Genomic DNA, 14,370 nt, shown 5'->3' with positions numbered 1-14,370 from the left:
TTAATTTATAATAGTAAAATTCTTTGCAGCAATAAAAGAACAATTCTTATTGAATATACATCATTCTTGCTCCCTACTATATAACACAGTATGTTACCAAAATTTAAAAAACAAGCAACAAAAATATACAATTATCTCTAAGCTATCTTAATGTCAAAATTTCCTCAGTAGCTCCTCATAATATAACATAAAACAAAAATCTCTACCAAATTTGCAACCTAGTATTTCTCGTTACTTTCATTCTAAATTTAAACAGTCTTAGAAAGCAGACTGTCAATTCCATTTAAGGTACCTTTTTCTGGAACTGTATATCTTCACTTTCTAACGCACAATTATCATCTTGAGAATAATATGACGTTGAAGCCGCAGAACTCTCTTTACAGCATACATGCCAACTGGGGAGCCTGTAGACGCCACCACCAGCAACAACAAACAACAGAGAAGGAAAATTATTAAGTAAATGTATTTTTATGAGCTACAGCCTGAGACAATAAAAAACAATTCTTATCCTAATATGCTCAAGAACACAATTCTAGAGTATCAATATCTTAGGAGGGAAAAAAGCTAACCATTCTATTACATCAATGGCAAATAATACGCACATTTCTGGAGGGTACGATAGAAGCATTCTGTGATAATTATCACAGAAGGTACACAAAGTTGCCAGAGTTAGCCTCCTGAGAAAGTGTCCAGATGCCAGACATTTACAAATATTTAAAGATAATTCTAAAACCTGCCTAAACTATTCCAAAGCAAGAAGGTAGCGCTTATAAACTATTCTTATATAAAGCATACTGATAGCCAGGAGTAACAAACTGTACAAGCACAAATACTACAGATTGATAGCACTACGAAATAGAATGCAACTCTTCTAAACAAAGGAGTTCTCTACAAAATAACAGAAATACAGAACACCTTATGATTGGCTCAAAACAACAAGCAACAAAAATAAATACACAAGATCTCTGAACTATCATAATGTCAAAATTACTTAAGCAGCTCCTCATAACAATAAAACAGGAATTTCCAGAAACTTGTAGCCTAGTATTCTCACTACTTTCATTCTAAATTAAGATAGTCTTAGAAAGTAGACTGTCAAAATTGTAATCTATTTCACTTGTAATGCATACCTAGGATCATTACCATAGCCACTAAAAGACATCTGGATAAACTTACAAAGCTATAAAGACTATGCAAATGAACACACACAATGGGGAACATAAGCTATATAATCCTAAAAGTCTTCGTCTTTGTTTTTAGTTGTTGTTGTTGTTGTTGTTATTTGTTTGTTGGAGACAGTTTCTCCCTGGCTGTCCTGGAACTTACTTTGTAGACCACGTTAGCCTCAAACTCATGGAGAACTGTCTGCCTCTGCCTCCTGAGTGCTGGGATTAAAGGCACACACCCCCACCCAGTTTAAAAGTCAGAATATTAAAAAAGAAAAAAAAAAACATAAAAGTAATCCATCTAGTTCTGAAACACAACAGCATCACTAGTCTATGGCCAACAGTATCACAAGCTATGAGGATTAAAAACAGAAGATTCCCACAATAAAACAATGTGCAGAGAGTGGGAGATCTTGGGATACTCAGTCCTAACTGGGATGTCTCCATCATATTCCTCCCTCCAGAGATCAGAAGATCCTCTGGAAGAGGAGGTAGAAGAATTCCAGGAGCCAGAGGGGATGGACACCAAGGAAACAAGGCCTTCTAAACACCAGCAAGATTGAAGCACATTTGAACTCAGCATGTCCTGGGCCTGCACAGGTTTACACCAAGATGGGTTCCAGTACTGAGAGGGGAAGAGAACATAAGCCCTCATCCCTAACCCAGAAGCTAGCTCTAATAGATAATCATTCATAAGGGAAAATTAGTTTTTTCCAATGGAGTCTCACTGGCTATACTAACCACTTGTAAAGACAGACTCCATGTTTAGCAGTAGATAGTCAACACAAAATGACCTCAATGGCATTCTTGGAGGCTCCTTGCCTCATGAAGCTTTGTCTGAGCATTATTTTTATTTTTATTTTTCCTAACCATTCTTCTGCATATATATTACAGTTTCTGGCTTATGTTTTTCTGGGACTTCTTTCTCTCTCTCTCTCTCCTCCCTCCTCCTTCCCCCTACCCCCTTGTGTGTACATGTGTGTCTTTGCATGTACATACACTGTTAGCCTGGCACTAATTTTATTTGGTAACTTTATTTGTACTTTGAACTGAAAATTACTATAGCAAAAGCGCTGTGATTTGAGTTTTCTAGAATAAATACATCTTACACAATTTCTTAAAAGATGCCATTTTAAGTATGATTCGTGTATGATTACTTCCAGCAGCTATAAGGACAGATTTTATTGACAAAATAACTAATGATAGATTAAGACACAAATCACTGCCTACATTGCTCAGTGCGTCTTCATGATGGATCACTGAAATTATAGGCTAATTTTTAATGATCAGCCATTGAATATAATTTGATATGCAGAGTATTTTGGCTGAGAAAATCCAGTCCTATGTTACTAGTAATGGTCTGAACTACTACACTGTGAGGTTTGATTATCAGCAATCGGTAGAACAGTTTTCTCAGCTACACTGAAGAGAGAAGGGACACTGTGCTCTTATCTACCAAGAGACCAAGCAGAAGCAAAGCAGCTTTTATGAGCTCCAACTGTAAGGTTAAGAAATGTGTGTGTGAGGCCGGGCGTGATAGCGCACGCCTTTAATCCCAGCACTTGGGAGGCAGAGGCAGGCGGATCGCTGTGAGTTCAAGGCCAGCCTGGTCTACAAAGGGAGTCCAGGACAGCCAAGGCTACACAGAGACACCCTGTGTACATATATAAACTTTATATATAAAAATATATTAAGACTACATATTAGGATATATATTAATAATACATATTATTGGTATCAGAAGAATTCTTCAGTGTGTTAACTACCAACTATTCTATTATGGTAAGATCCCGTTACATGCTGCTAATACAGTCACGTCATAGTTTGGTTTAGACTGACAGTTCTACTGCTATGGCTAACGGTATTTACAGCTGATTCATCTTGAATAGTCTGTTTCCTTTTCTCCAGTTTTCCCAGAAATACTTTTTTTTAATACTAAATTTGCTTAGTTTTTTTCTTTTAAGCATTTTTTTCCAGTATACTTCAGATTTTCAAAGACTGATCAGTTATGTTTTAAGTTTCACCTCTATCAGGCCCATGGACTTGTGATAACCTTCAAAAGTACGTTTAGGGACTAAGCTTTCAAATTTTTATCTTCAGGCAAACAGAATCATCTAAAAGTATTTCAGTAATGGGCTGACAAAAATCAAAAGCATGGGGCTGGAGAGACGGATGAGTGGTTAATAGTACAAACCACTCTTGAAGAGTACCAGAGTTCAGTTCCCAGCACTCAAATTGGGTAAATAACAACACACTGTCTCTAAATCCAGGAGATCCATTGGTTTTTTCTGATTTCCATACAAATCTCCATTCACATGCACAAAGGTATGTACACATATAAAAAATTAAAAATAAATCTTTTTAAAAATTAAAACAAAAAGTATAAGGCTACTGTAGCCATTAACTTTCTTATTGTAAGTATTCTTTTTCCTCCAGGCTGCCAAACAACCATGCAAGAATTTATGCCTGCCACCTCCAAACATCTATTTCAACTACAACAGTTTATCAACACTTCCCTCTTAAAAACTTAGTTTTCAAACACTTCAACCTTATCAAACTCTTTACATTGTTGACAAAGTGATCTTAAATACCTCTTTCCATCTTTGTTTCCAGTTTCCTTATTTCTATCCTTTTACTGTCTCCTGTAACTAAGAGTGTCCTCCATGTAGCAGAGGCCAGCCTTGAATTCCTGATCCTCCCTCCTTCCGCCAAGTGCTGGGATTACAAGAATGCTGCAGCATTCCAGGCCTTCAAAGCTTGCTTTCTTTGTCATCTTTCTTGATTCCTATTATCTACAGAAACTCAGTGCTCTGTTTCAAAAGTCAAATATTTTCCTTCAAAAACTATTTCCTCTGTGAAGACAATTCAATCTTTTATGTCTCAGGCCTGCATTTTTAAGTCCCATACAGTTCTGGGCTTAGATACTCCATACTCCCCTCCAACTAAAAAAAATCATTCCTTTTTCAATATTTTATTAACACTTCTATTTCTTTTTGTACACCACTAACACAAGAATACAATTTTTCTCTCTTTGAACCTGCTATACAAATTCATAATTCAATATACATGGATTTATGTTCTCATCTACAGTATGTTCCAATAAAGTAGCTATCTTTTCTTGTTTGGCAGAATCCTACAAATAATGCACCATATAGCATAGGAACCTTGGTAGATCTGTTGAAGGTGAGATGAGTAATAGGTGTTGAACAAAAGCAGGTCAGAGACAAACCGAAACAGTTCTTTTGAATCCTAGCTCAATGCTGTATCTTTTGCACTACAGTTGTACTACTGGCCAACTTCACAACTATTATAAAACCAAATCATTTACTTCCGTAAAATTTGTACTTAATACACTTACTTTCTTCTTCATTTCTAGGACCACATTCTCGTGGCAAACTCAATCACTCTGTTTCGAAGTATTTGTCCCTGCAAGCTTTAAGTCTCTCTTCTCTGAAACACATCTAGCACAATGATGTCAACACAGCCTTCTCAGAACTTCCCTTGCTCAGTATTTATCATCTAGCTCTTTGGCTTCACATACAAAATTCACCATAATCTCACAAATATATCTGCTACTTTTTCTTACGCTTAACTGCTTATTACCACTTCTATCCATCCATTATTAATTTACTCATATTCTTTCCTCTTGACAATTAAGTGCCATCTGCTGACTACAGGCAGTGACACACATACACACAGACATAGCCATCATTCATATTAGCAGCAACAGTGTATTTTATTTCAGCTCATGAAGCACCTGTTCCCACAGGAGAGTTTATGACTGGGCACATACTTTCAAGCCTTCCTAGCAATTCTAGCCCTATCTTCTCCATTTAAGAATTACTATGAAACTCAACATTCTGAATGATTCATTAGATTCTAGTATTTCTAGAATGTTGGCTGAAGAAAAATAGTTTTCATCTAGTCCAGTAACACTGAATTGAATACAAAACCAAAAATATCCAGAAATATAGTCTCTTCAAGGTCGGAATGCTAGGATTTTAAGAGTATCAGGTTTTAACTCTTGCTGTTAAATCCTTTCTTGGCTTATCCAGGCACCACCATTTTCACATAAGAAATCTAGTCCAAGACATCAACTGGCACACAAGCAAAACACTGGTTAAGAGAACACAAACTCAAAACTACCTAAGTTCTGGATCCAACGCTGTGAGAAAACTTGGCCAGATTCCTTAGTGTCTATGTATCTTCCTTCTTCATCTTTCAGTGAAGATGCCTATACTAAAAGGGCTGCATCTTTTTTCCACAAGAGTTACAACAATCATAAAAAGAGTATCAAGCCCTTTCCACTACTCTAATATAGATATCTATCTGTATTATGACAAGCAACTTACACACCAGGCGCAGGTCTGACACTTATTTTGTTCCTCTTGTGTACCAAAGCATAGTGGGTAACAAAGTAATATTTTAAGTAAATTTACAAAAAAATAATGTGTGGATTATTACAAATCCTAATACACAGCCTTTCCTAGTTCAATAAGCTACCAAAGTATACAGAGTGAATGAATCAAAATGTATGTAACAGCACCTAATATATAATGAGCTTAGTACCTAAGAACCATGCCAACACTATAGCAAAGCTAGGTGTCACTTTAACTTTTATATAAAATACAAAAATCATTTTAACTAGTAATTCACTATAAAAAAGTAAAGTTCTGGATCTGGGTGTGGTTCATGGTAGAGTACTTGTCTAGCATTTGGGAAGCCCTAGGTTCTACACTCACACACAAAAAAGGAAGGAAGACAAGTCCTTCAAAAGCAAATAAATCTTTAAAAATTAAAAAGCACTCCATTTATGAAACAAGTATATCCCAAGGGATTATAGCTTTTATACTGCAAATACTCAAAAGCAATCTCCCATTCCCTTGTGACACGTGAAACCATACTTTGTGAAAGCAGTCTACAATATGGTCTTGAAAAAGAAAACAGGTAATGCAGGTCAAAATTGTGTTTTCTGTTCTGTATGTTATATAGCTAGCACTAAAGAAAAAATCTGACGTATGTAAATCATTGTTTCAAATAGAGTGTTCTATTTATTTCCATATATTGTGTGTGTATGTGTGTATATATATATATATATGCTGTATATAACATATATAATGTTCACAGCAGAGGATGACTTGAGAGACAAAAAGCAATTAAATAGTTTATAAGTTTCTTTTTATTAGAAGTACAAAAATGTTAAGTACACATATTTGATTAATTTCTCTGCTCATATTGAAAAGGGAAGAATAATTTACTAGTCACAAACAACAAAAATTATGAAATGAAAGTACTCAAAGACAGTGTTAATATCTTTGATTCTTTTTTTATTGTCTGCCAAGTCTATTTTTATTTACATTCTAAAACATCTTCAAATGTTTAATAACCTTAAAAGGGCAACATGAGCCATATCTCCAGTTCTTAAAAATAATTCAAAGAAGAGTATAAAGAATTGTGTGCCTTTTGTGTTTGGACACAGATGCTACAAATTTGCATAAAGATGCACCACCACCCTTTTTACAGAGCTCTTTGCACACTAAAGTGACCTAGTTCACCCAACTTGTATGAAGGGATCCGGCACTGTTTATAATGACCCTATAGTCTTTCCAAGCACCAAATGTTATCCTTTGAATATACATCTCAGCAAACCTAAATACTGTTAAGTTCTAGCAACATCAAAAGGTATGGAGAGTTATGATTATTTCATTATTTATTTTGAATATCACTCTATTCAGAAAATAGACTCAAAGACATTTTTAAAGTCTCTACAGAAGCAGAAAATGAGTCAAAAAACATTTCCAGGTAAGAAACAGAATAGGAATTTTCAATTTTTCTACAATAAAAAAGGAAAGTTTTTATATAGTTTATTTTTTTTTCTGCTCATATACTAACAAAATAAATGGGAAACATAATCAGAGAAAAAAAAACAAAGAATACAGAAATAGAATCACAACCCAAAGGGGAAAAATATCTCCTCTATCCATAAAAACTAGATTGACTTATGTCCAAGGTCAAAAAGGCCATCATCTTGATTTACACAGCGCCCTATGCTCTCCTACTGTATCTCCATTTATGAGCTACCACCACCTCCAGAGTCTGTCAGAAAATCCATTCTATCTTTGATAGTAACCTAAAATATAATATGGCCGGCCTCTTTTGTTCTTATTTAACCTACTTCACTTCCTCATCCTGACTTTGTTAAAATAAGAGTTCACCTGTGCAATAATCAATTCTCATCAAAGCCCTATCCTTTTAACGCTTCTCCATCCCTACTAAACGCAAAAATGTTCCTTCTGCTTGTAACACAAGTCTCCCATCTTGACTATCTACCCTAGAAACCATTAATAAATGAGAACTGATATTCACAGAAATAACTGACCCAAAGACATATGGTTGAAGATAGGACAGGAAAGATACTCTAAAATACAAACTCATCTGCTGTTCCTAATGTCCTTTGTAAGTATCTTTATTGTATGTCAAATATATCAGTTGTTTAAATGTCAAGCTCTTCTCATTAGTCTAAATATAAGTTCCTCTAAGATCATCATCTGAAGCACAGAAAGAAGTTACTACTTTAAAAAATATAAGCCTTAACTAAGATTAATGTAAAAGATTTATTGATCTTGAGAGTTAGCTGGAGACACACCAAAAATTGCAGGAACTACAGCCAGATATCCAAAGGAAGAGTAAAGAGGTAGAGAGGTTCCCAAGCAATGGGTTTCACCTCCAGCATACCATGACTTGCTATGCTTTACACGTGTGTCCCGCTAGGAAGACGGATGGATTATTTTAACTAAACAAACCCTTATATTAAAAAAAAAAAAAAACAGCCAACAAAGATAATTTAACAAGCATAAGCCAATAAGAAAACAGCAAGGCTAAGAAGACTAAGCAGAATAAACTATTCTCCATTTACATTTGCTATAAAATAATCTAGTCAATCATACAATTCTCACTGAAAATTACTACTTTATGAAAACATATGGTAATATAACAAAATATTTTATCTTTCTTATCTAACTTGTAATTATATGTACTAATATACTGATGTCATATTGGTACATATATATAACTCAGGAATAATTAAGACACATTTTAAAGGCACATGCACAAACTTTTACTAATTAGGGCATACATCAGAATAGCTACATTCAGAGGCATGGGTCATATCTTCCACTTCAGTGTGATGACCAACTTTCTTTTGCCACTGATTGAGAGAGTTCTGTATCTCCAACATCTGAATATTGTACTTTATATTGTAAAAGACTTTGAAGACTTCAGCAAATTAGTTTTGAGGCATGGAAATTGACCAAGGGTAAACCCAATATAATAAGTCCTTATAGAAGAAAGAGAGGAGCAGGAGATTGAGTCATAAGCAGATGTTGAGGGCCAAAGAGAAGTTGAAGTGATGTAAGACAAAAGACAGAGTCCATACATTACCTAGAAGCTGAAAAAGTCAAAGAAATTAGTCCCCCTCAGGGCCTCCAGAATGAGGCAGCCATGTCACCTTAACTACTTTGCCCAAGTGAGACGGATTTTGGACTCCTGCACACACTCCCTAGAACTATAAAATAACTATGTGTAAGCCACTAGGTTTCTGGTAATTTGTTACAGCAGCAGTAGGAACAAACAAGGGGGCTTCTCAGGCACGATAGTTTCAGTACTAAAAACAAGTCAGGCTGCTCACTCAAATTTTCCAGAGGCACAATGTTCAATGCACAGTAAGCATAAGAAAACCCCTTTGAATGCTTCTATAGTGAAAGACACAGATAGTATGCTCTGCTGTTTTACAAAGAGGAGCCTATGTGTTATCTCGTTTTCTTCTAATAACTGATATGAATGGATCAATTTTTATCATACTGAGGCTCTAAAGGACTAAAGTTCAAAGGAGTTATACAACATGTCCAAGTAGACGTATCTAGTAAAAGATGAGACCATATCTGTCTAATAACACAGGCCTATTTAACCTATAGTCAAAGACCACTATAGTGAAGAGCATCTATTACTAGTTGTTTAGGTTAGAATGCAGTAGCTGCTTAACCTCAGCCTCTCTACTTACTCATCTGTAAAATAAGGAATCAAGTGAATAATACCTAGCTAAGAGGGCCATGCTGACAAAGACGCTACAAAATATACACATGCTACATGCTCAGCACAGCTGACGATAGAGATTAGCTACCACTGCTGTTGTGTAGCTATGCTCCAACTACATCTAGAATACATTTTAGCACCTTAACAGTGTGAAAAAGAAAACCGTAACAACCAGAATGAATGAGATGGCTAGGATGCATTTGGTTGTTCTGTTAGGGTAAATCTACAGTACTCTAGACAAGAAAGACATTATCACACTATATCAAACTATGACAATATAAGATCAAACTAAAATGCAGTAATAGTAGTAGGGTAAGGGGGTAAAAAACATAGAAATGGATTATAATATGAACATAGAACACTCAATCTGCAAAACAGGAGGGGTTAACAAAATTTGGAGATTATTTCTGAATGAGAGGAGAAAAGGTGGCCGGTGATGGAAGCTCACCAGCTCTAAGAAATTGCTGTCCAATTCTGCACTGGTTTCAGATACCTGTTTCAGCCAAAGAGTATTTACAGGGTTCAGAATGACAAACAGGAGACCAAGCATTTTCTTCTCCAAATAGTCCTTCCAGTCATATTTTCTCAAACAAGTGTTTTCTTTCCAGCTTATTAATATATTATCCTTTGTGAGCAACAATTCTACAGCTTCAAGCCTCTGGATTCCTATTACATACCCATACAAACACAACTACTGTTGGTGCTTTGACGATATAAGCTAAGGAAGGAAGTTTGTCGGGATTTAAATATAAGAAACAAAAATCACTTTGACAGAAAAGCCACCATTTCAGTCACCTAATGTCATAACTCTGAAGGAATTCCTTCAGAAAGAATTGCCTTTCCAAGTACACCTTTGGCAATCCTTTGGCTCACAAGCTATTTCTGCTCCTCACAAACTAGAGATGCGCTTAAAATTAACTTGAACTCCATAAAGTTTCAAAGACAAAGAACGGGAACAAGTCGCAAAATAGTTTACTCTTCCAGTACCAAAGGCAATGTCCCAAAACTACGTAGACACTACATCTGCGATAACTCCACCAAGCTAACCGAAAAGCAAAAAGAAAGCAAAAAAAAAGGAATTCATAAGGCATTCCCCACGCCCACCGCCGTGTTTCAAGAGCAGCAGCCCCAAAAGTACTCTTGGTCAAGACTGTGGAAGAACCGACCAGAAGAACAACAGTTTATACATTACTCTTACCCTCCTGACGACTCACGTTTTCAAAATCATAGGCCCGGAAAACATCACACCTGACTCGCCCATGCCCTTACCTCATCATGAAAGCAAACGACCGACAGTAAAACCCAGTAACTCACTCATCAGCTTTCTGAACACTACCCGAACTGCCCCGGCTGCGGTGATGGAGCACCTGTGTACGAAGGCACACAGCGATCTCCAATATTATTCCCCTTCTCTCCCTGTTGGACGCTGCAAATTCCAAAACACAACTCGAAAATCTCAACAAGAAGAAGAACAGCTGGGCTGGGGTCCCTTGCTCGGAGGCAGGAGCACCCGCCCACCCTAAAAGCCAAGATGGACTTGGGGGTGTGACCCGACCTGCTCCTCCCCCCCGCCCCCCGCTACTCCCTTCCCATCCCCTCGGGAGAGTCTCCCGAGGCCGCCCCTACTCACCAGACTAGAGAGCAGAGAGAGAGGCAGGAGACCAGGGCCAAGGCCCGCCGGTGGTACTTCATCTTCTCCTCCTTCTTCCCCCTGCCAGGAGGCGGCACATCCTCCCCGGAGCAGCCACTGCCGAGGCCAAGATGGAGGAGCCGGAGCAGGAGCGCGAGGATGGGACCGAGAGGCTCAAGGGCTGTGGCGCTGGGGGAGCGGCTCCGCAGCGGCTCGCTTCCCGGCCTGCCTCCGCGAGAGACCCAAGGCAGCGGGACCAGGGACGCTTCACAGGGACGCTCCGGGGACTGCCACCGCCGCCGCCGCCGTGTCCGCCCGCTCGCCCGCGCCCGCCTCCTCCGGCCTTCGCCGCCACAGCCTCCCCATCTCCGCCCCTCCCGCCCGGGGCCTCGCTCCGTGCTGCCAGCGACCAACGGCCGCCGCGTACTCGCCTCTCAGTAGCCAATCGCCGACCGGGCCGGGACGCCTCACTCTCCGCTGAGCTGGAAGGAGACGCGTCACCCACGTCCCTCTCGGCTCGCACTCTACCTACTCTCCGCGCGGGCCACGCCCCCTTCGCTGACAAAGCTTCACAACCGCCGCCCTGCCTACGCAGGTCCCGCCCACTTTCTGGCGCCGAACAGGAAGTCCTGTGACCCTCGGCCTTCCGCCTTTGAATGGCCCGCCCCTCTCCGGCTGCGCGCACGGCCACCTGGGGGTTGTAGTCCTCTCGCCCGAACACGCCTTTCTCCTTAGAACCCGCAGGTTTGATTCTAGAATCTTATACTTTCACTCCTCACCTAGATTTGTCATTGGTACGTCCAGCTTTCTTCCAGCACAGTCACGTGATGGCCTAGAATGACTGGGGAGGGTCGGAAGAAAGGCACACTAATGTAATTTAAAAGTCGTTTTACCCGAGGCAGTGGGTCGGGCTTTATTGAGGTGGACGCTGATTGGAAGATAGAAAGAGGCGTGTCAAGGTTTTCTCTCATGTGACTGGCTGCAGCTAGCTTTTCTTTCACTTAAGTGAGAATTCCTACCTGCCCGCCAGGTTCCTGAGATAGAGCTTTGGAGTTCATTTTTGTTCTCTTAATTTCGGGCTTTGTGTTCGCTGCTGCGAGGCAGGGCGCTGCAGGCACTCCGCGTGCTGCGCTTCCCGGAAAGCAGGGAAAGTGACTTCCTACACACTTTTGCTGTGGACCCTGCAAAAAAATCTCAGTTTGTGATGTCCACAGTATGGAAATCCCAGATCTGTACAAAGCTGAGGCCCAGGATCCTAATTTAGGGTGTGTTGGCGGGCAACTTCAAAATGCTTTGTGGCTACTGCCAGACATCTTTTCAAGTAGCATTCTGATCCTGGAAGGCAGCTGTTGGAAGAGAACAGGAGGAGACATTTGGCCTCGTAGCATAGTCCTTCATTCGGCTGGTCTCTAGTGGCACATTTCTTACAGACTCTGACATTTAAACTAGTCGTTACTGGTGGAAACTTTTTTATTGGATACAAAATATAAAAGTGCAGCTCAATTGTTTTGTTTTTATTGCCTTTTCCTATCGGGAGACTGGAAACTATCTCAAGAACGTTGTTCAAAGTGGAGGAAGGGAACACAGAGGTTACCCCCAGCTATCTGTGCCTAGGACATGACATTTTGTATTTTGGGGGGGGGGGGAGAAAGTGGTGAAATTTATTCGTGCCGCCATAGGAAAAAGCAAGGAAAGTGTCTACTAAATACCAGATTTTGAGACGAACAAAATAACTTACTGAGTAAATTTTGAAAAGAATACAATCAAATGTTAGAAACTCTACGAAAGATGCTAATGTCCTCAGAAAAGTTTTTCTCAAACTTTTATCTGTCAATTACAGAGTTAACCATTCAAATCATCTTATGCCGGTTTTTGTTTTGTTTTGTTTTGTTTTGTTTTTTTAGTTTATCCCACTGCAGAGCAACGTTTATTTACATGAAGAACAGAACCAAGTGATTAGTATGCAAGTGCTTTTTATGTTTTGGTTTGAGACATTGTTTTACGAGGTAGCACAGACTGGCCTTGAACTCCACTTCCTCCCTCTCTTAACCGCCTGAGTATGGGATCCCAGACATGTGCCACCAATCACTTGCTTCTTGTTTTCTTAATCAAGGAATTATACTAGTCAGGATAGGGAACTGGTGTGCCTCAGCGTGTCCTCAGAGATTGCTGCCAACGAGCTTTCTTGCTATGCATGAGCATTTCAAGCCTTGGAAAATATCAGTTTTACTGTCCTCGCTTCTGTCGCTCTCATCCCAAAACAGCAAGTCAGCCCATATTTTACAAATTTATTTTGCCGGGCGTGGTGGTTCACGCCTTTAATCCCAGCACTCGGTAGGCAGAGGCAGGAGGATCGCTGTGAGTTCCAGGCCAGCCTGGTCTAAAAAGCAAGTCCAGGACAGCCAAGACTACACAGAGAGGCCCTGTCTCGGAAAAAAACAAAAACAAAAACAAAAAAAGTATTTGTATTTGACACAGAAATTATGCATATTTATGGGATACACTCATATTTCAATACAAATATAACCATCAGATAGGGTAACTAATGTTACTATTACCTAAAAGATATACCATTTCTTTCTGTTGAGTATATTAAAAACCTTTTCTTTTTTTAAAAAAAAAATCAGGTATTCAAAAAAGTCATGCTGGAGAAATGGCTTGGCAGTTAAGAGTGCTTACTGCTCCTCCAGAGGACCAGGGTTCAGTTCCCAGCACCTACATGGGGCTCACATCATCTTTAACTCCAGTTCCAAGGGTCCCAACATCCTCATCTGACCTCTGCAAACGCTGGGTACATCTGGGTACATACATGATGCACACCTTCAGGCAAAACACTCATACACATGAAATAAATCAATTAAAAAAAAATAAAGGCAATGAATTGTCTGCTATACCTTGTCCTACCATGCCATAATTAGAGGTAGTTCCTGTCAGGTCTCAAACCTAGGAGAAATGGCTAACAGAGCGCCTATTTAACATATCGAAGAAGACCTGGCTGCCGCGTCCTCTTGGTATCCCTCGGTCCCTACCGGTTGTTCCAGGGTCCTTCTAGTTGGCAAACCCTACCTCTTACCCTGAACTTCCCCAGCCCAGGGCTGGTCTGCCCTTCCCTATATAATCCAGTCATTTTGGTCACCCTCCCGGCCTCCTGATCTCCTGTTCTCCTGGCTCTTCTTCCCTCCCTGCTCTCCTCGCGCGGCCATGTTTACTCCGGACTATTCCGGGTGTCCGCTCCTCTGGCTATGTTCTCTCTTTTACCTACAATAAACCTTGTTCTCCACCATACCTAGGAACAGTCATGTCCTTCCTTTTTTATTTCTTTTTTTATTTAGTTCCTCCCCCCATCTGTACCCCCACTCCCCGCCCTATCCTCGACTTCTGGGATCTGTAAGCACTATTCTGTTCTCTTCTTTGAAATTGTGTTAACTTTCATCTGTAAGTGTGAACAGTGCTTGTATTTCTTAGCTTTCATATATAAGTGAG

The 14,370-nt window shown here is 39.6% G+C and overlaps 1 protein-coding gene across 7 annotated transcripts in view; it reads right to left on the bottom strand.

The window, feature by feature from the left end:
- The window catches only part of SUCO (SUN domain containing ossification factor), a 55,766-nt gene extending 44,447 nt beyond the window's left edge, over positions 1 to 11,319 (bottom strand). For 5 of the 7 annotated variants that reach the window (XR_014782695.1, XM_084799613.1, XM_084799611.1 and 2 more), the window contains exons 1-2: positions 10,888 to 11,083; positions 293 to 404 (exon numbers count right to left, since the gene is read on the bottom strand). Coding sequence is in view for 6 of the 7 variants with exons in the window: in XM_084799613.1 (XP_084655739.1) it covers positions 293 to 404; positions 10,888 to 10,949 (174 nt within the window). In the remaining variant the exon portion in view is untranslated. Of the gene's footprint in view, positions 1 to 292; positions 405 to 10,887 lie in introns of all 7 variants that reach the window. The other 2 variants (XM_084799614.1, XM_084799615.1) reach the window with 1 other exon arrangement.
- Between the last annotated feature and the right edge of the window lie 3,051 nt (positions 11,320 to 14,370).

The sequence above is a fragment of the Acomys minous genome (assembly GCF_964271855.1).
Source record: "Acomys minous genome assembly, chromosome: 1".
Taxonomy (NCBI): domain Eukaryota; kingdom Metazoa; phylum Chordata; class Mammalia; order Rodentia; family Muridae; genus Acomys; species Acomys minous.
Note: the sequence above shows the minus strand (reverse complement) of the source record. Positions and strands in the feature narration are given on the sequence as shown.